This window comes from Malurus melanocephalus, unplaced genomic scaffold, assembly GCF_030028575.1.
Source record: "Malurus melanocephalus ecotype Western Australia unplaced genomic scaffold, MMel_1.1 scaffold_226, whole genome shotgun sequence".
Classification (NCBI taxonomy): domain Eukaryota; kingdom Metazoa; phylum Chordata; class Aves; order Passeriformes; family Maluridae; genus Malurus; species Malurus melanocephalus.
The window spans coordinates 677,546-700,006 of NW_026623458.1; the positions used below are offsets into that span (position 1 = coordinate 677,546).

The 22,461-nt window shown below is 41.7% G+C and overlaps 1 protein-coding gene across 1 annotated transcript in view; it reads right to left on the minus strand.

The window, feature by feature from the left end:
- Positions 1 to 22,227, minus strand: part of TMEM178B (transmembrane protein 178B) — a 201,465-nt gene extending 179,238 nt beyond the window's left edge. The window contains exon 1 of the mRNA XM_057374492.1: positions 20,974 to 22,227. Within this exon, the coding sequence (XP_057230475.1) occupies positions 20,974 to 21,355 (382 nt within the window). The 5' untranslated portion in view covers positions 21,356 to 22,227. The remainder of the gene's footprint in view (positions 1 to 20,973) is intronic.
- Positions 22,228 to 22,461: the final 234 nt, after the last annotated feature.

Here is a 22,461-nt window from a genome sequence, read left to right on the forward strand (position 1 = left end):
TGCTCCTGCCATCACCCTCCACATCCCTTCTTGTGGGACAGCTCACAGTGCTGTCTTGCCAGGGCAAACTCAGTTCTGAGTTACATTACAGTAAAATGTTGATAGAATCCTCTTGGCTTGATCTTGGAGCAGCAGCAGAACATGGCTCTGCAATAAGAGCACTCCTAGGTTGCATTGCTATGGCACCAGATCCACCCAGTCACCCCAGTTAAGCTTTGAACTGGGTCCATTTATGGCTTTGTGTGCTTACATACATAAAATAGACCAAGTCTTGATCTGCATTCAGGAAAGCCAGAGAACCCTTTGACTGACAGGTAAAATCTGAACWCTTGGGGTAAGGCACAGAGCCACAACTTCCATGTGATGTTTGATCATAAACTATGAGCACAGTAGGCAGCTCTGAGATCTCTCACTCAGTTGTCCAATAGAGTAGAGGCCATGGGACTGTCCAGAATTCATGTCTKTTCAGAAGATATAATCTAAGTTTTCAAAGTTATTTCAATGGGGAATTTGCCACCTCTAAGAGCAAGCTGTTTCTGGGCTTAATATATTCCTCACTAGCTGGGGAAGGCATTAACCACCCCTGGCCTTATATCTCATTTGAATTCAGCTGGTTTAACCTCAGCTTTCCACTTGTGATGAACTCAGTATCTGCCTACTGGATACAGAATCCTCTCTGAGCAGGCTCTCGTTCCATATGCACTTTTATAGCCTATGATGAAGCCATTCTTCAATTTTCTCTTTGTTAAGCTTGCCTGGTTGAGCTCCATAAGCCTTGCATCACCAAGCATGCCCTTCTCAACCATTTCCACAGAGCTACCTGGTTTGCATTATTATTTATCACTCCCCAAACTATTATTAGTATACTTTATGGATCACTTTGTCATGTTTTTTCCTAGTTCTTTCATAAAAATGATAGCCTAATGCAAAAAGCTGTTACCTGTAACATCCTGTGAAATCTGTTCTAGGTCTATAGAAAATTTCATTTTAAACTCCATAATTTACCCCATTTTTTAATCAATTTAATGTGCATTGTGTTGTTTCTGTAGTTTATTAATAAAAATGTAATCTGCTACCCGTTCGAGTGTCTAAAAGAAGAGGAGGAATATTCAATCAACACGAGTGCCTTTATCAACAAAAATTACTTTAATGAGATCTATTGTTATAAATCCTTTTCSATTAGCATTAGTTAGCATATCTGTATTTAATTCTTTATTAATTTATTCATTCATTACATTTGCTGCTACATAACTTTTCCTAGCATTGCTATATTTACACTTTCCAAAAGTTTGAATACTATGAACTTTCTTCTAAGTCTTTGATATTTCATCAGTATCCTGGCAAATTCTAGAAATCATCATTTATATGAATTAAGTCTGGATATTTCCTTAGCCGGCTCTTTTAAAATGCTTGGAATCAAATTATTCAGATCGATTAAATTAAAATGACTGAATTTATTAACTCTTCTGTCAGTCTAAATTACTGTTGGAGAAGAAAGTATTTTGTTGTCATCACATCGCAAGACTATCTCATCTAGGATTTTCCCAAAAGGAAAATAAAAATTGTTATTAATTAAMCATTATTAAAGATATCCTTGGCTTCCACAGGTTTTCTTAATCATTTTCATTTGGCAAAAGACAAATACTATTGTTAGCACTTCTATCATTAATATGCTTTGCTATTATAGAGCATATAACAATMATTTACTTGAAGTATCTGGGTTTTAATAGCTTTTGGAGCTTTGCTTYCTGTATTGACACAGCTACCTATAGCTTTCCTTCTTGTATATCTTTTCCTACCTAGCTGGTATCATTCCAAGCTTTWAATTTCCAGATATTTCAGTATGTTTCTTTTTCTTCTTCCTGTATGTGAGAAAAGGCCCATTCACAATTTTTATTCCCTGCTATTTTTACTTCCCCTCATAACAAAACTATTATAATTTTTAACAATATKGTATTTTTCTCATACACAGCACTATGTTTTTTTGCAGACATGAAGTAGAGTGTTGTCAGTAAGTTCCCAATTACCCGTCAAGATTGCTTAGATTCTATCTCCAAATTAATTTGCTCCTCCATTATTTTCAGCTTTGTGAAATGTTACCCAGTTCTTTCTCCTTTTGCCTTCACCCTTCTGGGCTTTATTTTGTTTAGTACATTTGTGCAGTTGGGTGGGATCCATTTCTCAACAGGCAAATATCTACAACTCATGGATATTTACCTGCCTTGCAGCTGCAGACATGCAGWGCAGGGAGATCATGCAGAAGGGATAAGGAATGTTCTGGATCCACTCTTCCAATGCCAGACCAGCTCAGAAAGACTTCACAGGCCTAAAGATGCCATCATGTCACCATATTGACACCCTCTGTGATGTTAGCACCGTGCTGACCCTGACAGTCAAAAGCCTGGCTTTAGATTAAATCCCCTRTACACAACTACAGAGTCATCAGAGTGTACTGAAAGCTATGAATCTGTACTGAAAGGAGCAATTTAAGTGAGTTAGGCAGAATGATTTAAGTCACCCCTAGCTATGCAGTGCTCTGCCACCCATGGGTAAAGCAGGCAAGTTTTGTAAGCAAATCCTTTCCCAGCACACGGGCTTAGTCACCAGTGAAAGCTGCTGGCTCGCTCCCATCCCAACTGTGGTTCAGCTGCTGCTCAGAGGTCAGCTCTGCAGGCATTTGATAAAGCTTCAATTAAGTGCTCTTCTTGCAGCACTCGCTGATTTACACATCTTGTGCCCGCATCGGCCATTTTGCTGAATAAGCCCGCGTGACGGCACGGGCTCAGCCTCCCCTGCTTACAGCAAAACTAAGCTCCTCAAGGCTGGGCATCACCAGACAGCTTAAAATAAATAAAATATTCAAATAAATGCTTAAAAGGGTAGGGGGAATACAGCTGCAGAGCCCATAGTACAAATATTACYTCATATTCTTCAAGTGGGTAATTAATAATACATGGCATATCTCTTCCAGACATTTCCTGAGCTGTTATTTCCTCATGGAGTTGTGCATTTCGGTGTTTAGATGCTACCATGATGGGATGGTATAAAAATTTCAGTGACATGGGCATCATGGTATGCTTCCTTAGCCTGTGTAATAGCCTSAAAGATCAGCATCCCCCCTAAAAGGTTACGACAGGAAGGCCTGACCTTAGCTGCACRTAAATGGGGGTCACGCTTATCTGCAGTGAGCAGCTTTTATCGAAGCCTCGCACTCATGTTCAATAGCTTGGGCTACAAGTCAAAATAGAAAGTGACTCGTAATGATTGCAAATCCCTCTGGGAAAAAGTGAAAAAGTAACAAGCATAAGACGATGGAGATTGTTTGCTTGATATCAAGGAAGACCTGTGTTATTTATTTGTGAGTGAGACTGGTTGAAAGGGAGCRTTTACATTTGCAGCTTTCACAGAAGAAATCAGTTCTACAAGAGACAGCAATGTCAGAGGTGTACTGGATTATTCAAGTAAAAACCCAACATTTTTATTTGAAAAGGTAGTTATATAAATTGATATAAAGTCTTGGATTATTTTTCCTTGAACATTTTTTGGGCAGTAGTTCAGAGTAACAACCTCAAAAAATTCACTCAAACATTTATCAGCCCTGGCACAAAATCTTCTTCCTTGCAAGGAGCATAGTAAAGAAACGAATGAACATAATTTTACTCTCTCCTCAGGAAAAAAAATAAGTATCCCAGCCAAACAGGCAAATGGAATTTGGCAAGCCTGCACTGTTGACGTGCTTTTATTATACCAACAAATAAAATGTTAACTGCAAGTGTTACATGGCACTTGCCTTGTATATAGGTCATTTTCCCTAGGCAAACCTCCTGCTCCACTCAAGGTAATATTTCAGGGGACTCACATGGCAGTGAACCTATTCAAGAAGGTGTGATTAGTAAGTCCCTGGGAGGTTTGGTTTAGAAGGCCTTTCTCCGTTTTTTCCTCAAGACTTTTCAGAAGCAAAAATAAATGCCGGGCAAAATCTGTGTGCCACTGAAGTCAAAGGCATGCTTGCTTCCAACTTCAGCAAGGCTGACTTAGCTCCCCTGGACTTAAAAGCAGTTTTGCTTGAGCAAGAACAGAGTAAAAGCTATGTGTGATCTTCAGCACGTTGCCCTGGGCTAACTCCAGGGAACACAATCTTCTCAAAGCCCAGCTGCAGACATGAGAACTTATTTAAGACTACTTTAAAATGCAAATTACATTGGCGTGCTCATCATATGCCTATGGATCCACTAACATGAAAATACKCACAGTCCAGAAATATCCATGATCTAACTTAACTCTCAGCACCAGGATGCTGTGAGTTAAGAGTGAAAATGCCATATAAGGGTCCATCCTGAATTTACACAACAAAGTACAGTCTATCAGTATGGATTTGCTGTGATTTTTCATGCTTTTCTGGGTTTAAGTCTGAGCCCCTAACCTCATTTTAGTATGGATTTTCTGTAGAYTCACTGACAGAACAAATGACAGGCAYCCATGAATTGMAAGGATATAAAACTTCCAAAGGTGTGGTGGCCAGAGCTGATACAGTAAATGATTACTGTCACCGATTATTTCTTGGCACTGAGTTTTGYAGAAGCAATCTGATAACTGATTATTCAAGGTAGCAAAGAAAAAAAAAAATAAAATGCCACCAAAATTACTCTCAATGATTTTGGCAATCTGAGCTTGTTTTGCCATGTTGRTGCTACACCAGACCCATGGCGATGTCCCAAGGCTTACAGAGTTATCCATGTCCCATGGAAACAGCCATCAGCAAAGCAGGAGCAGTTCCCCACAGGCAGCAGGAGCCCACACAGGGGTCACAGTCTGCACAAGAAGGGGGTGTGTGCCACATGCCACGGGGCACRAGAGGCACTGGGCAGTGCCAAGGGRAGCTGGCAAACCAGACTTGCTCCACAAACCTCCCCACAGTGGTGGCTGTAGGAGACCCACACTCCCAAACGTGAGCCTGCAAGGACAAGGCCAGCAAGGTGACTTTGCCAAGGCTGGTGCTGCCTGTAGGCTGTGACCTGTCTGTGATCTGTAACCCTGACTCCTCTTCCCCTTCCTCTGCTTCTTGCRGCAAGGCAAAGCTGCAGAGATCAGAGATTCCTGGGGGTTTTGTCCCCAGCCTGAGCTCGTTTAAAGGGTTAATTCCAAACGGCTTCTGCATCCTCTCACATACTCCTCTGTATGCTCCGTGCTAGTCACTGTCTCCTAGCAGAGCTGTGTGCTTAGATACAGGCTAGACTGTGCCCATGASTGAAAAAGGGACATGTTCAGTTATCTGTCCTAGCCCTGATGGAAACAAGCTGATGCCTGCTGTATTTTCACGAGAGCTATGTCCCATTTAATTTTAAATGTCACTTGTAACAGCTGGTTTTTCTTCCCCAAATAACTTCTGCAGCCCTGCAGTTGAAGTCATCGGAGACCACAAGATTGGAATTTGAACGGTCCCTGATATTATCAGTGAGCCGAGCCACTGCTCTGCACCTCCACCACCATTTTCCCTTTCCATCCTTTACCAAGATGTACATGCAGATCCAAAGGAACCATTCAGTCAAATTTGGTGAAGCTATCAAACACACTGCTTCTCTTCCACAGCAGAAGGAGCCTGCCTAAAGCAAGGGAATATCTAGGTAACTGCAGACAGTAGAGGGATTTAGGGCTTTCACAAGGCAYGACAAAGCTGTCATTAAAGCAATAGAGCAGTCCTGGGATCTTGAAAAAATGCAAAGATAATAATGTAAAAAATGAGGAGGGCTTGTTTGATAATAAATTATTCCCAGCATACCAGAGTATGCTCTYGAGCCTCCTGAATCCACTGCCATCTGCAATGCTAGTATCCCCTTGGAGGAATTGCTGCACTATCCAAAAGCTCAATTACGCAAACTTATTCAGAGTCCCTTATGATGTTCGAGTTATAAGGCTCATGCTGTATATTGATTTGTCTCCTCCTCCTCCCTGCTCACCTCGGGGCCTCATTTCCCGTTTTGTGTACATTGGTTTCCTGGATTGCAGAGGGAATTGTCTCAAGGTCAYACCAAGATGCTTCAGTATGGTTCAGCTATGAAAAATGTATGTAGCCAAAAATATTGTTTAAAAGCAATAGACTGAATATATAATGTTTGTTGCCCAAAGGAGCCCTGATGTATTTAAGATCTAGAGATATAGAAGCAGACTTTTAAAAACTGCCCGTACTTCACCAGTTAAAAGGATGAGAACAAATGAGGCTGTGATCTGTCAAGTGATCCTTCATCACTCCCAGCACAGGCCCATAATCCTTTGGTTGTGATTATGCAAAGGAATATTACATTGATCCTGTAAAATATCTCTGATTGGATCAATGTTATTTTCTCTCGCATTGACAAGGTCTTACCAGAGAATGACTATAATTCCACTGCTAACACTGTCTTAGTGAAATCCCCCAATAAATCCTCCAAACAGCACTGTTAGTAATACCTTTATTAGACTAACTAAACAAGATATTTATATGCAGGGCTTTCCAAAGAACTCTGGCTCCTGCTTCAGTTTCTGGASGAAAACTTGTCCAAAAGTGTTGCATTAGAAGACTTGCCCCCAAGGAAGATCTGCAAGGACATAAATGGCAGGTGAAATTACCCTTTCAAGATGAGAAACGTAGGTCACAGATTTGCCCATATCCTGGTCCTATTACATACAGCATGGACCCAAATGCATCTTCATCAGAAAAATCTCCCCGTGAGTCTGGTTCACAGGCAGGATTGGAGTTCAGGCTCTTCCCACACATTCCACAAACATGCCATCACTACAACAGTTTAACAGCCAAAGGGGAAACATGGTCTTTATGTACTTTTTATCATTTCAGTATTTGTTCAAGGACAAATCCYGGCCTTCACAGTCAACAAAAGGCCTGCTCCCCTTGCAGCCACTGCTGTTTTCCTTACCAGTGCTTCTATTCTCTGACACTCTTCCCCTTCTCTCCCTGCATAGATTTCCTTTAATTTTGCTACCCTTTTCTTTTCTCCATAGCTCCAAGCTTTCAGTCCCAGTGGTTTCAATCTCACACTGACCTTCCCTTCATCACTGAATTTGAATTTTCACCTTCTGGCTTGAAACACCATGCTCCAGTGAAATTACTGTGATCACCTTGCTAACTCATGTTTTCATGAGTGCCCAAGTGCTCAGGCACCCACTGCATCTCTGCTTTCCCTTGGTTCATTTCAATAAAGTTACTTTAATCCATGAGAGCTACAAATTTATTTCAGACTTATCTTCCTAGACCTTTAAATACAACCATAAGAATCATGAAAATGTTCTTCTARCATAAAGCTGGAGCACATCTAAAAGACCAGTATATACAGCCATACCTCAATTAGCAGATGAAAAAGCTACAAAGACAATACATCAACACAAAAATATCAAACAAAAAAACAGCGTGGCAGACAATAGGCCTTCTTAAATCCTTTGAAACCACATTGGCATCTGTGATGGGTAAATTCTGGCTCTTACATGTTTCATGTGAACACTTTCTCCATATTCTTTACAGCAATATACTAAATTATCAGAGGAGTGGTTTATCAGCTCCCAGGCCCTTAGAAACAAAGGAAAAATAATTGATACATTATCTTTGAAAAAGAACAGCCTGATGRTAATAGAAACTTTCAAAGACTATAGAGAGAACTCCTGACCTATTTCTTCCATTCACGTCCAGTTTTTTACATGTTGCCTCTACCTTTTGGTTCAAGTAACTGCGTATCAGATTCTTAAACCATTATGTCAGCTTTGAAGATCATTGCCATAGCTTTGATCATTTTGTCAAATTAAAACTTTCTCAAATTAAAACTTAAACTCAGGAGCACTGAACTGTATTTTAGCACAGACCAAAACCCTGGAAAGAAAGCATTGAAATTAATAGAGAGGTGTTCATATTTGATCCTTAAGTATTAAAAYCAAATGTTAGCCTGGTGTAAGTTGCCACCAGGATAGATATAAGTGGGCAATTTGTGCCTTCTGAGAGCTAAACAGTTGGATCTCATTTCAAAACATGGATCCTAAAGATACGCAATGAAACATTATCACAAGGAGCCTGAAGAGCCTTAGTCCTCAGAGGTGGTATTTCAATGYCTAAACTCTTGTGCCCAAGATGAACATTCAAAGAACTTAATTTTCTAGGTGACAGGTACAATGTTCTGTCCAACTATAACAATCAAGTGCAGGTCACCTCAAATTTCAGGTTCAGGAACTCCCAAAATGCCATGAATTACATTCAAAGGAAGGAGAATCTTTAAAGAAGCCGTTTCCTTCCAGTCATCCTAATGTCACCAAGCCAAAAACTGTGCCCTGGTAACACAACCAAATGCACATCAAGACCCCTCAGATGGAAGCAAGGCTGGCAGCTGGTGAAGCAGAGCTTGAGTTTGAAGATTTGCCCATCCCTCAGCACTGTGGGCAGCTTTCCACTAAGGGAAATCTCTCTTTGTACCCTTAGAGTCATGCACAGGCAATGAGAACTTCGGTGCTGAAGAGTTCATCTGCTCCTGCTCCTGCTGCTTCTTCATTTGAAGGCATTGACAATGCAATTAGTTKCTGTGTCAGGGGCAGGATGCTAACAATAACTGATGAACAAGAGGGGAAAGATGTGCCACAAGCTCTGGTGTGGCACAGAGCACAGGGGACACCGATAAGGACAGCACAGGGAACAAGAAGGAAAGACTGGGGGAGAAGCAGAGGCCATCCCTGTAGTGGCATCACTGTCAGTGTGAGGGCAGACATTACACTGACAAACACATTTCCTCCCTCCAACCCATCAAGCATCCTCTCCCTCCTTCCCTGGAAGACACTTAAATTTCCTCCCTCTTCCCAATGACACCTTCTGTTTAAAAACTGTTTGAAATCAAGTCCCTGTGCATTCTCCCAATGGAATTTTCCAGGTCCAGTTTGCACAGGCGCATTCTGCAGCCACGTCATCACTGAGAAACATGGACCTTGTGGAGTGGTCAATGAGATTTTGTTGTGCTCCCGTCCTCACCAAGTTGATGCCACCACTGGGGGTCTGTGACTACCTTTCCTACCAGGATCAATGAGTTAGAAGGCATAGCATTTGGAAACTCCTCATTTGGAGTCTCCTCAAGATTCTAAGTAGAAAGGATTWTTCTTTCTGCTTGGACCCAAAATATTATTTCAGGGAAAATCTATACAAACAAGCTAAAAAAATCACTTATCTCTGCCCTTGTTCCAAACCCCCAGCAATGGAAAAATTTCTTCCAGCAATGCAGAAGGCAGCTTTGCTACTGAGGCTGCCAGACAAGGTTCTSTGAACATCCAGATAGGCAGAGCATCCCTGCTTGTCTTACTCCATACTGATGCAATCCCACTTCCACCTTTCCTTGGATCTGTAGCCCAAAAAGGCCATATGATGTTTTCCTACCTTTATATTCACTGTAAGATCTTTCCCAAAAATTTCTTTGAGAATTTTGGTCTGCTGCTTCACACACAAGTGAACAAAACCAATAGTGGGCCTTTAGCTTTCATAAGATCCTGTGCCAAAATCCATCCCACTATAAGAAAATTCACCCAGCATCACCAGGCAAAAGGTTGAACATTTTGTGAACTGAAATGCACATCTCATGATAATTTAAATATGTGCGAAGAAGTGTTTAACTCCGCTGCTGCCAGCCATTCCAAGAATTTAAATATAGTACAGAAATTCTCTTTTATTTTATATAAACTGTTTTAATGAAGAAGCTGAAGGCTCTGCATTCTTCTGGCTGATGAATATAAATCGCTGAGAATCTAATAGGCCTTTGTTGTTGTTGTTGAGCTAAGGCAATCTGAAATGAAAGCAGATGAGGGAGCCAGGAAACAAAGACTCTACTGACTRCACTATTTCAAGGAAAGGTGAAGCGTGCATTAAGTGCACAGAGCCCTCATCTCTAGTCCTTCCTGGATGTGTGAGGTGTCACAGGAAGGAAACAAAATATGCCTCAGATCTGAGACAAAGCAGCTGGATTTGCCTTAGGGCCTTTCCTCCTCACCAAGCACCTGTAGTTGCTATCAGTGAAAAACACTCCTTCCATCAGGTCCTGCTTGATACAGACCTGAACATGCTCTTTCTTAGGGGGGGAAAAAATAGTAAATTAATCCTTCACAGTCCTATGGATGTTTCACAAGCACACAGTAGGGGAAAGGACTGTTCATTTTTCTTGCATAGTAGGCAAGTACATCATAGAATTATAGAGATATTTACACTGGAAAAGACCTTTAAGATCATCAAGTCATTCTAGTTGGGCTTTGGCCCTTCTAATTTCCTTCCTGCATAAMCTCATGGCATCCTTGTAGTCCTCCTGAGTTGCCTGGCACTTTTTCCACAGTGTCTCCCTACAACACACCACTGACTCTTGTTAGTTATGCCTTATGGCTCTCCATCCCCACCTCCAGTGAGACAGCACACCGAAGGGTCTTGCTAGCACCCTGACCCTAAAACACTGGCATGCTGCCCTCAGGCTTATCTCTTCTAACAAGCCTGGCTTTATCTCTTTCCCCCTTCAAATCTATTCTGAAGTTCTTTCAATGAGCCCTKCTAACTTCTGTGCAAAGATCCTACTGCTCCCCTATTTCAGGAATTCTACTKTTGACTTCACCTTGAAACTCCCTCTCTCAGCACTTTTTGCCTTCCCTCTGTCRGTTCTTTAGGCACTCTGTAAATTTTGTACTAATTACCTGAACATTGCAACAAACCATTTCCTTAGGGGCAGAATATAAAATCCTTWACCAAAACCCTGATAACTTACGTCTGAGGCATTTCCTTATCTTAAACCCCAGTTATCTTCCCAGCAAAATATATCAGGGTAGTTTGGCACACTTCAAATAAGAAAACATACATTGAATGTTTATTTCATTTTCCCCTRTGCATTTAATTAATCTCTCCTTTAGAGCTTACTTTAAACACTGGTATTATTATGATCAAACTAAAAGGTCCGCTGTGGCCCAGACAACTTTTTCTCCTTTCTTTAAATATAGATTTGCTACTTTTCATTCCTAATGTACCACCCTAATTAGACAGATTTATTGAAAATCCTTTTTACTGAACTTGCAATGTCACATCTTTCAGAAGACTGAGATGGAAATTATCCAACTTCCCAATTTGAGCCCATTAARTTATTTGAGTTTTTCCATTTCCCMTGTTCCTGTTGGCTGGCTCCTTTGTCTCTCTGATCACTGTAACATTCCTCCCTCTCTCTTTAACCATTACAGAATATCATATGAGCAAAACTGGACAGCCTTAGGAATTGATAAATAGAAAAGGGATGAAATTTGACATAAAATATGTGATTAGGGATCAACAACGGCAAATTTCTTTCCAGTGTGAATTGTTGCCCTGCAGAATGTTTGCATTGTTAAGCAACTGTCCTCTGTATTAAACAGGGATAATTCCACTCTTCAAATCCTTTATGGCTAAAACTCAAGAACAGTATTCAGATACTCTCTTAATGGGACCACTCAAGTACCTAAGACAAAGCAATGTAATTGGATCATCAGCTACYATTAATCATTATCTCTTCAAAATCAGTCTAATGACCCTAATCCACACCTSTAACATCTGAAAAAGTTTTAGTTTCTTTTGTTTGTTTGTTTGTTCCTGTTACAATATTTATGTCATTAAATGACCGCTAGCAGAAAGAAAAACTATCTCCACTATAAAGGCTCCTTTGCATATTAGATTATTTTTCCTCTATAAATGCCATGTCTTTTGCATATTAGATAGGCAAAGATAGGCACTGATTAATACAGACACAGACACAGAGACAAGAATCATGCATTCATATTGAGGCGGAAAGATCTTTTCAAATAGCTTTTGTTATCCAATAAAATTAGCATAACTGTTTCATTATATTAGGAAGTCTAGAAATACATTTAGGAAGCTTTTTTTCCAATGTCTGCTGTTAAAACTCAAAACCAACAACAGGTCTCAGAGTTAAGTTTAATCCAGTGAGTCACCAAAAAGGCAGGACTCCATACTGAACCTTCTGCTTTCCCCCCATTCTTCTCCTCCACCACTTGGACAATCCCTGGACTCTTTCATCAACCACCAACCATCTCTCCATGCTAAGCCTYCTTGGTCTTTCTGTCACCTCAGATCATCAGCATTAAGGACTTCTTGCCTGCCTTTATTCTTGTATCACTCTCTTTATCTTTCCTTCCCTTTCTCACCTGTAGATGTTATCCATCCTGMGTTCTTTCATTCACAGACCTTTAGCCTTGCTGTTCCTGCCTGCTAGCCCAAATCCCAGCTGATCCATACCAGCTGGTCTCTGCCATGTCTCACGCAGTGGGGTATCTCTAATGGGAACCCTCCTGCCTGGCTAACTTTCTCCACTATGAATGCATTGTTCTGCTCTTTCCTAGACTTACTACCCCAGCTCAGCACAGTTAAATCTGAGTCMCTGTCACAATCACCTCTTTGCTACTTTTGGCTCATTCCTCAGACCCTCCTGCCTCYTCCAGCCCCCACTTCAGCTGTCACACAGGATTTCACCCAGTTCTTCCAGGAGAAAAGATAAACCATTATCTTCCTCTTCCAGCAGCTTTGTCTTCTGTTTCCTCTTCCCCTCCTGCAACTCCTTCCCCATTCTCCTCTCCTACAGATTAAAAACCTCCTATGTGGYTCTCTTCCTTTCTTTCATTTGCCACTGAGCCAGTCTTACCCTACCTCCTGCCTTTCCTTATGACTGCTCTTGTCTTCTTGCTCTCTCTTTGCCTTGACCTCTCACACCCCTCTGCCTCTTTACTCTCCTAACACAAATCCCATTCAATCTCTTTTCTCTTAAAATATTCTTATCTTAAAACATTCTTTCATCTTAAAATATTTATTTTTYCTCTATAAATGCCATGTCTTTTCCTCTCCTCCCTTTCTCACCAGCTACAAACGCTGCCTGGAGTCCTCCCTACCAGTTCACTGCAGCTTCCTCTCCTTTGCAACCACTGCCAAAATCTCTACTTAAAGTCCTGGGCAAACTTCAGCTGAATAGTCTGAATGCTCTGTTCTCTACCTGCAGTAGTCTCTTGTGCTGTTTAAACCTGAAGTGGTGTCTCTCTTCAGCTGCCTTGATATTGCTCACTTCTATAGCACCACCATTGAATCTGTTCCTTTTGCATGTCCTCCAGAAGACGCTTCTCTTCTCCCACCTCTGCTGGAGCTCATGGGACTTTTCTCTTTCTGTATTTTCCTTGATAATTTCAAGCACAAACATGGATTCTGCTATGATCTCCATGTAGCAATTTCCAGGCTCACTCCTCTAACACAAACTTGTCTCCCTAGGTCCATGCCCAAAGTATCTTAAATACTCCCTCATAGAGACACATATATCAAACTCAGTTTATTGTAACTAAAAGAGTTCCTAATGGTCTTCTTCCTTTTCTACTATATGCTTTCTTCAGTAATTCCCCTCTAGATCATCACAGACAATRCTGTTACTTTTCTTGTTGTTCTGGCCAAGAACTGGAGCAATGTTTTCATCTCATATCTCTCACCATGTGTATGGATCCAGGGGATGTGTAGGGTTTGCATATTCTTTCACCATCCAGGCTCTCATCACCTCCTGCCTTTATTACTACAATATTTCTTTTTCTGACCTTTACAATGTGAACTTGTGCCCTCTGTGTATCCAATCAGAATGCTGATAGAACTATAATTTTCCTAAAGCATCACTCTGACCATGTCATTTCTCTTAGCAGCTGTAGGCTGCTGTCCCCATATCCATCTCATTAGTGCAATCTACTTGTCTTCATTAAGGAAATGTCAACTTCTTCCTACAGTCAACCAAAGAGGTCAATCCCCATCACCTACTTATAAATTTTTCAAGCAGACATGACCCATGATTTTTCTGGTGCCGTCCCTCAATCTTTGGAAGACCATCCTGTAAACATCCGCACTTCTTATTCATTATCCCTCTTTACAACTCTTGAAGGAATCCCTCTTTTTGTGGTGCTCACAGGGCTGTGGTTTGCCTCCTGGTGTTCTAAAGCCACTACAGCTCACRCTGAACGTAATTACTTTGAATTACTTTGTAGTCTGGCTGTATTCTCTTGTAATATTGGCAAGTAATGCAGCCAATATCGAAAGTGCAGCCACATGTCAAAAGGACAGGGACATTTTTCTGATCCATGATTTCTGATCCATGATTAAGGCTCGTAAATCTGAGGGTAGAACGCTAACTGGCATTAATAATAGTGAACGAAATCCCTATTATACTGCTACTGAGCTGAGGTATGAGAGATTTAGTCCCTTGCCTCAGGTCATGAAGAAAGACTATGGCAGAGCTTGGACTGAATTCTGGCTTTGTAAGCCCCTGCCCTAACTGCAGTACTACCTTTCTTTCATCTATTTTGGTAGTTATCTACAAAGGATTACGATTTCAGCAGGCTCAGCTGGGCAATTCTGAATATTTATTTATAAAAGAATTAGGTTTTATGAGAAAGAAAATGGACACATTTCCATGTTTTCAGTCTGATTTCCCTCCTGCAGGGAAAATATGTTCATTTATATTCTTTTCAGTGGATTCTATTTAGAAAGATATGTTAAGGAAACTTGGATTCTAAAATCCACATTATTTATTTATTTGTTTACTTACTTATTTATTTAAAACTAAGAAACACCCTCTCACTTCTTTCTTTTGGTCCTAAAGAGGTAAATGTGTAGTTAAGAGTGCCGTGACTTTGTGAGCAATGAGAAATTGAGTACTTCACATTGTAAATGTTTGTCATTATTTCTGCTAAACCTACCAAAAAAAAAAAAGGCTTCTTATCTACTGGCTCTGCAACAGTCAATGAACTCATTCCCCTCCTGAAACTTTTTTGAATGCAGAGAAAATTCTGTGTATATTTTCATAGAAATACTTTTTTAGTGAGAAAAAGCAATATTAATATGGATTTTTACTGAGGGAGATAACAAAATAGTTTGGACCGTTTCATCTCTATTTAAGTAAAATACTCTTTTGAATTTTTATTTTTGCAGTGAATAGAGCAGAACTGCATTCATGTTAAATATTTCCTCCATAGTTAAAAAAATAAACAGTAGGCAGAAAGGATAAAAATGCTGGGATTTCTCAAAAGGATTTGGATGTTCAATTAAATGAACAGGAATTAAGCATGCAGTCCTGCAGGCAGCTCTGCAAATATCAGTTTCTCTTGAGAAGGACATGATCCAGTAATTTTTACTCAGGCAAAATTTCCATTTGTCTTCACTGGCAATTTTGTTTGAAAGCCAACAGCTTGATTGAAATTTGCCCTTTAAAAAATCATGATTAGAACCAGTTGTGACTCTGTTAAATTACATATATGTTCTTAGTATTTTTAGCAGATATATATTATCAAACTAATTATCTCCGATGTGTCAGAGGAATGTGTCAGGTTCTTATTACTTGTGGTAAAGAAACGTTTTAATGAAATGCTATTTAAATTTGAWGCAATTAAAATATTAAATTGCTTATTCAAAATATGATGGGCCAAATCCTCCTGGAACTCACATGCATGAACCAGTTATTCCATCCACTAAAGGATYTTAGAAAATCCCTGAACAAGAGGATGGCTTTGCTGTATCTCAGTTGTTTGACTTCAAGTCTTACATCCACGGACTATGAATAATTTCAGCATCAAAAACTGCAAAGGCTGAATACCTGGATAGCCTAAGATTCAACTCCAGTACTGWCTGCTGCTTGAATTTCAGTGGATGCCTCCAGCAGAACTCCAGCTGTGACAGGAGGGAGCACAGACCTTGTGCTGGCCTTTCTACCCAGGGACAATTTTAACCTCAAAGGAAACACTAAAGGCCTGAACTTGCTGCATCACCATGTTCAATAAAACATTTACTATTGACTTCTCTAGGATCAGAATCAAGACTTCAATAAAGTCCCTTTTTCAATGAGTCCATTTGGAAAACAGCTGGGATTTCAAGCACAGATTTTAAACAAAGCATTTTGAGTCTTTAATSTATGAAGGATACATGAAAAAATGGCCGTCCTAATTTACCTGTCAAAGCCATTGCATTTTAAAAGTCAAATCTAGAGCATAGCAAAGTATTGCAAGAWTTTTTACAAAAATAAATCTTTTTGCTCCTAGAGATAGCTGCAAGTAGCCTCTCTTCAGGCTTTTCCATTTGTGTATAAATAATCCCTAGTGACGGCTGGAGTAGTCCTGTTAAGCCTTTCTTCCTCAGTTATGCCACACATCTGACAAACCAAACCAGAGAATGCTTTCATCCCAGAAATCTTGCATATTATTTGAGGTGGAGGTAGGCTGCACAGGAATTACTTAGGGTTGTTGTTGTTGGGGKTTTTTTTCAGTGTTGGCATGGGCTAAGCATACTCATAAGAAAATGTTTTAAAAATAGGATTTGCTATGACTTCCCTGCATCTCAGGGGAAGAAGGAAGGTAAAAGGAGGGTTGAAATAATAAGGTCATTGTGAATTCTATTTTTTTTTTTAAACAAAAATTGGATTCCAATGGCAGGCAGCAGAGCCCCATCCAGTCAAGTTTGGCTGGCAGCCTTCCAAAGGCAAGATGAAAGGTCCTCTGAGTAGTAATTGTCTAAATGGAACAGACTCTSGTTATTGTGCAACTTCTTCATCTACTTTATTGTACCTTTATAATTAAATGATGTAATTCCTTTTTTCCCTTTGTTGTTTCTCTCTCAACTACTGCAGGAAAGCATCTGAGCAGCRCTGCCACGGGATGCAGACAGAACTCTGTGGCTTCCCTGTTTTTTTTGTGGGTTTCTACAAGTTGTATACAAGGAGTTGTGAGCTGCTGGTTGCCAAAGCAGGACATAAACTCTGCCTTCTCCCATCCACGAATGGATGCTCACCTGCGTTACAACTCCCTTGCTTAGTGGTGGAGGAGGCTGGCTCACTGAGAGTTGTTGCTAGGGTGAGGAACTGCTGCTTTTGCTAGAAACTCTGTGGAAAACAGGCAAACGAGGGATCTGATAGGAGAGGGTGAACACTGTGCTCAAAGGGGCCTTCAGCAGCAAGGCTAGTTTGTGAAGGAGATTTAAAAATCACCTGAGAATCAGAAGAATTTTAGAATATTGTGCTGAACAATCCCAGRGACAGCATTTCTTGACTCTGCAAGGTTTTAGGGATCAGGAGTGAAACTCTGGTTCTGAGATGCTAAAATACTTGAACAGATGTGAAAACAGAATCAGAGGAAAAGCTCTGTTAGCTCTTTTTTTTTTTTTTTGACTTGTCCTTCTGTATCAAAGTGCTTTCCCTCATCCAAATAGTCCATTCCCAGAAATACAGATTATTCAGATGAGAAAAAGTTAGCAAGACTGGGACCTCAGTTTGCATGTTCTACTCCAGTAATTTCTTTACTGATTGTAATTTCTGTTGTTTCTGATTTGATTTTTTTTTTCATGGTGACAAAGAGAAGAAATGAACTGCCTCATTTTGATGCAGCCTTAGAATACTCCTCAGGTCTTTGGTCTCATGCTTGCCTGCTTCTCCCTGAGTATTCTTACTTGTSACAATCTCTTATAATTCACTGCATRTTTACCTAACTGTATTATTTTGAAATATGCATGTGGGTTCTGTGAAAATTTWAAAAAAATAATAAGAGAAATGTAAATAGGACTAACTATTTTATATATGTGTTAGCATATATTATATCTATCTATAAGAAATCTGAAGCAACAGATCTCCAGTTTTTCTAGCAAAATCCACTATAAAGATCTTGATTTATTACTCAGAAAGTAAAAATTAATAAATATGGAATAGAATTACAGAAGTGACCCAGACTATTCAGGAACAGAACTGTTTTTTTTAAATCACTGGTATCAGAACACTGCCAAGTACAACAGTGCCTGATCCTGCCATAAGCCATTGCCTATAGCTTGTATTAATTTCAGCAGAGTTCAYAAGCAGAATAACTGCAGGGTATTTGCAAAGCTAGTTAGGCTCTTAATGACCATTTTTTGTTATCCTTTGATAGACAAATCTCAACAGACCATTCTCAAAACTGGAAGTTTTGCCTAGGGAAAAATGTAGGACCTGTTTTAAAATAAATGGATCGCAGATCCCGTCCGGCTTTAAAAACAAATCAAAAACTAAAACACTTCATAAAATTTATATTCAATTGCATATAGCATTACATACAATATTTGGGGCCAGAACCTGCATTAGTTTATCCAGTTCTGGAAGAGGYGCTTTATATTAAATTAACAGAGGAAAGAGAGTTAAAGGTCTGTGTACCAATGACATCCTCTTTTACAAGGTATCTCACAGAGAGAGATTTCATCTGTGCAAGAATCTGTGCCCCAGTCAGGTTATTTGACCACTACACTTGGAGAATATCTGCACCCCTCACACCTGCACAGGGAAAACTCTGTTCAGGCACCCACCTCTAACTCCCAAACAAGTATCTGTCATGGAACTAAAATCTTCTCGTTTTTACTTTCATGACAAATCCTGCTGGTATGAACCTGGAATACCTGCCTTGTTTTGAACTCACAGTTCTTCTCAACACTGGACAGCAATAACACTTACTTCACTTCCATCATGTAATTGAGGATCAAAAAGGAAACATCTCCATTTTTATTTCTGAGTAGGTCAAACACTTAATTTTATCAAATTGCCATTATACTTGCTATTCTGTGTTTCAGCCTGTTTCAGCCAAACGAACACACACCTCCATAGCATTTGTGTGTGACTCTTCATCATGGCTGGGAGCTACAGTAWAGGCAGATCCTCACCCCAGAAACACAATCAAATGAACTAAAATGCTGCTGTTCAGCRCTCTGAGTGTCCCTCCTTTAACACTTCTCTCATCCTACAATGAAGTTTCTTAAAAGTGTGTCAAAAAGCCTTTAAAGCAGGGACACACCCTGATATTTGYATGTAGCTCCTTTATGTGCACAAGTTGCACTCCTGACCTGGTGGCAGTGATTCTGTGASGTGCATCTTTGGCCATCTGCAGACACACAGGGACACTCACTGCAMCTGAGCCCAGGGAATTCTTTGCTACCAGCTGGATGTGGTATGTTCAGAGTTWGTGCACTACACACGCTCACACACACTCATTCACACACACACAAACCCAACAACATCTTCCAAAGACCACCTCCCCCTGAATTTAACCACCTCATCTTGATTTGTCACATTTCATCTATGGTTAACACTTTGCAGAGCTGCCATTACACATAACTCAGCACCATGCAATTTCAGCTGTTTCTGCCAGGAGAAATGGACATTCCTGATCCCAGGACAAGTGGAGAAAGAGGAGAGAGTCTCATTTGTTTCAGGATGAAAAACCTCTCTGATAACCACAACTCCATTTGCAAAGGTGAGCTCTGTTGACATGTTTGCCCGCTGTCAAGGTTGAATTTGTTTATGCCCCGAGCACAGCGAGCACACGTGGCAGAGCAACCCAGAGCTCCACAGCCAGCCCAGCACAAACCATCCTCACCTAGATGGAGAATGGAGAATTGGAGAATGGAGAATTGGAGAAGGGAGAATTGGAGAATGGAGAATTGGAATCATTCCTTAGCACTGAAACCAGCAGCAGGGTGTCTGGGTGCTGACAGGAGCTGGACATGTCCAATTGCCCTTTACAAATGTGTTTCCAAGGAGTTGTTAAACAGCAGCTGGATATGCAGGTRTAATCCCTAGCAACACAGACAGGATCCCAAGCAGTGATCCAGGCTCTCTGGATCACCACCTGTTTGGACTGGTTTGGTGTAAGTCTCTACCATGCTACTCACTTCCACTGYTCACCCGTGAACCATATGGAACAAAACGTGTACATGGGCAAATATGTGAGAGAACCCCCCCCACCCCCCCGTGAATAAGTAGTTTTAAGAAATAATTCCACTTGTAATGTCCGAGAAGGGAATTAATGAAGGCTATCAAGAGAGTTTGAGACAGCAAATACACTTGGAAGACAAGTATTTTGAAAGATGGCACWGTGTGAGAAGCAGTGATTACACTACCATGGAAATAAACCAATGGGGAATCTTCTGATTGCAAGAGAAGAACCATGGGAGGGAATTGCTATTTTGTAGTACAGAGTAACCATGCTGTGGGGAGCAAAGATGCCATCATCCTTTACTRAAATCCTCATCATCCTGCAAAAACATGCATCTTCTGTTTAGGGTGGGGCTTATACATGTGTCCCCTTCCTATGCCTCGGATCAAAGAAACGTTTGGGACAAAATGACCATCACCTTGAACCACTACCTTGGGGGGAAAATTAAGACAAAGGACCAAAAGAAGAGACAAAAAATAGCACAAAATGCTACAGGCAAACAGATGCATCTCCACCCCAAGAGAAAACTATTCCTTTCTAATAGATTAATGTAATGTTTTGTAGATATTGAAAATATTCCAAAACATAGCTCAGTGTAAACAGAAAGCTGGGTTTCCTCCTGCTCTTTAGCRTTTCTCTTTGTTTACTCTCCATTTGTGGATAGAAAAAGCCTACATGTGAGCACTGCAAATGATGAATTTCAGGACAAATGGGGTATTCAGAAAGGCAGTGATGAAACACAGACATATGTAGCCTCCAATAAAATACTATGTACTTTGCCTGAGCCACCAGGGTCAAACAATTTTTTTTTTTAAAAAATACAGTGTCTGCTTTATGAATACTTTTTATTTGTGTATGGAAATAATCTGATGCCATGGTGATGGGAAGACTGTATCAAGCTTAGAGAGACAGACATGTAAAATATATTCTGGGATGTGTGTGTTCTCACCCCCATAGCCTTCTTGCTCCCAAACCYCGTGTCTCAGGAGTAGAGATCCCATAAGAAACTGCCTGGCACTGCTTCTGGAAGCAATGCCCAGCCAGGCCAGTTCACCCATTGCAAGGAAAGGTACTTGGCTAGAGACACCAGCTCCCATCTGTGAGCCCAAATGGCTCTGCTCAGCCCCTGCTCATCTCAGGAGAGCCTGGCATGTTCATCTGGTAAAAAAAAAAATAAATAAATAAAAAAAAATAAAAAACAGCTCTTACCTTTGGCAATCAACTCCTCCAGCTCCTGGTCGAATCCTTGTCGGTGGCATTTCCTCCAGAGCCCCATATTGGTCGAGTTGTACTGTCTGTTGCACTCGTCGACTGCRCTCATAGCAAAGATCTGCCTCCTGTTTCTTGCCAAGAGGAGTTTCCCTTCCCAGCGGTCCAACCTAGACCTGCTGGCCCTGAGAGGCAGGTTGTTGTTGGAGTTATAAATGAAGCCAGGATCATTTCTCTTAGTGGTGATGCTCTTGCACCTCTCTCTGTGCTTCCTGGCATCAGTTTCGTACCAATGGTCAGAGCAGATCGCCACAGCCAGCATGCCAAGGGCACACAGAGCTAAAGAGAGGCCAGCATAGAGCAGCAACCTTCCAGCAGCCATGCCTCAGCTTCACAGAAACACCATGGACATCTTCACGACAGGCAAAGATGGGGGTGAGACCACGCAGAAACCTCCGGAGCAGCTGCTAGGTGTCACTTGGCAGAGACTGCCTCAAACATCCCCAACTCCCGTGGCTCACATCCACGCTGCAGAGGGATGCCGAGAGCACTACAAAGTTCTGCCCTGGAGGCAGTCTTGGAGTCTCATCTGCCTCTYCTCCTCTGCAGAGGAGACCTGGCGAGGAGAAACAGAGCCTTCCACCAGTGACCCACCTACACAAAGGCGTCCTGCTCCCCTCACCACGAGCTGAAGGGATGTATCCCCCTGAAGAGACCTGATGGCTGATTAGTCCATTAATCTCTTTCAATCTGGCCCACTCAGAAATCCAGAAGAGATGGCTTTCAGATCAGCAAGCTCACTAGAGCATCATCACAGGACAGAAAAGTTCAACAGCCTGACATCTCCCACTTGCAAGCAGCCAGTTGTCCTGGTTTCAGGAATGGGTGACTTGCCTTTTCTTTGTCAGTGGCTCAGCGAGAGCATCATCGTCTGGACGGACGGTCGGTCACTCGCTTGGGTTTAAAGCGGGGTCGAAAGGGAGGGAGCAAGAGGGGGGGAGCAATCTGTTGTTGTTGCTGCTGCCGCCGCTGCTACCGCTGCTGCTGCTGCTGTTTGAAATCGTGGTTAAAACATCCCCTCCCCGGCTGGCTCCGGGAACGCGGGCACGCACGGCTCTCTCCCTCAGCAGACTTCRCTGACGGTCACTGGCATCTTGGTTTCGGAAACACCTCGGCTTCTCTCTGCCAGCCTTGCCATTCACTCTCCCGCTGTTGCGGTCGGCGCTGTCATCCAGGCAGCCGAACGCCGCGCTGCCTCCGTTCCCCGGGCAGCACTCCGGCAGCCTCCCGGCTCCGGGCCGGGCAGGGGCGGCGGGAGCAGCCGCAGCCCGGCAGGAGCCGCCGCCGGCCGCGCACCGCCCGCTAGGCAGCGCGGGGGGCAGCGCTCGGCCCCGGCATCCTTCCTTCTTCCACACACACACACACACACACGCCGCTGCCCCCCCTTCCGCCGGCAGCTGAAAAGCTTCCTCCGTCCCCGGCGCTGGG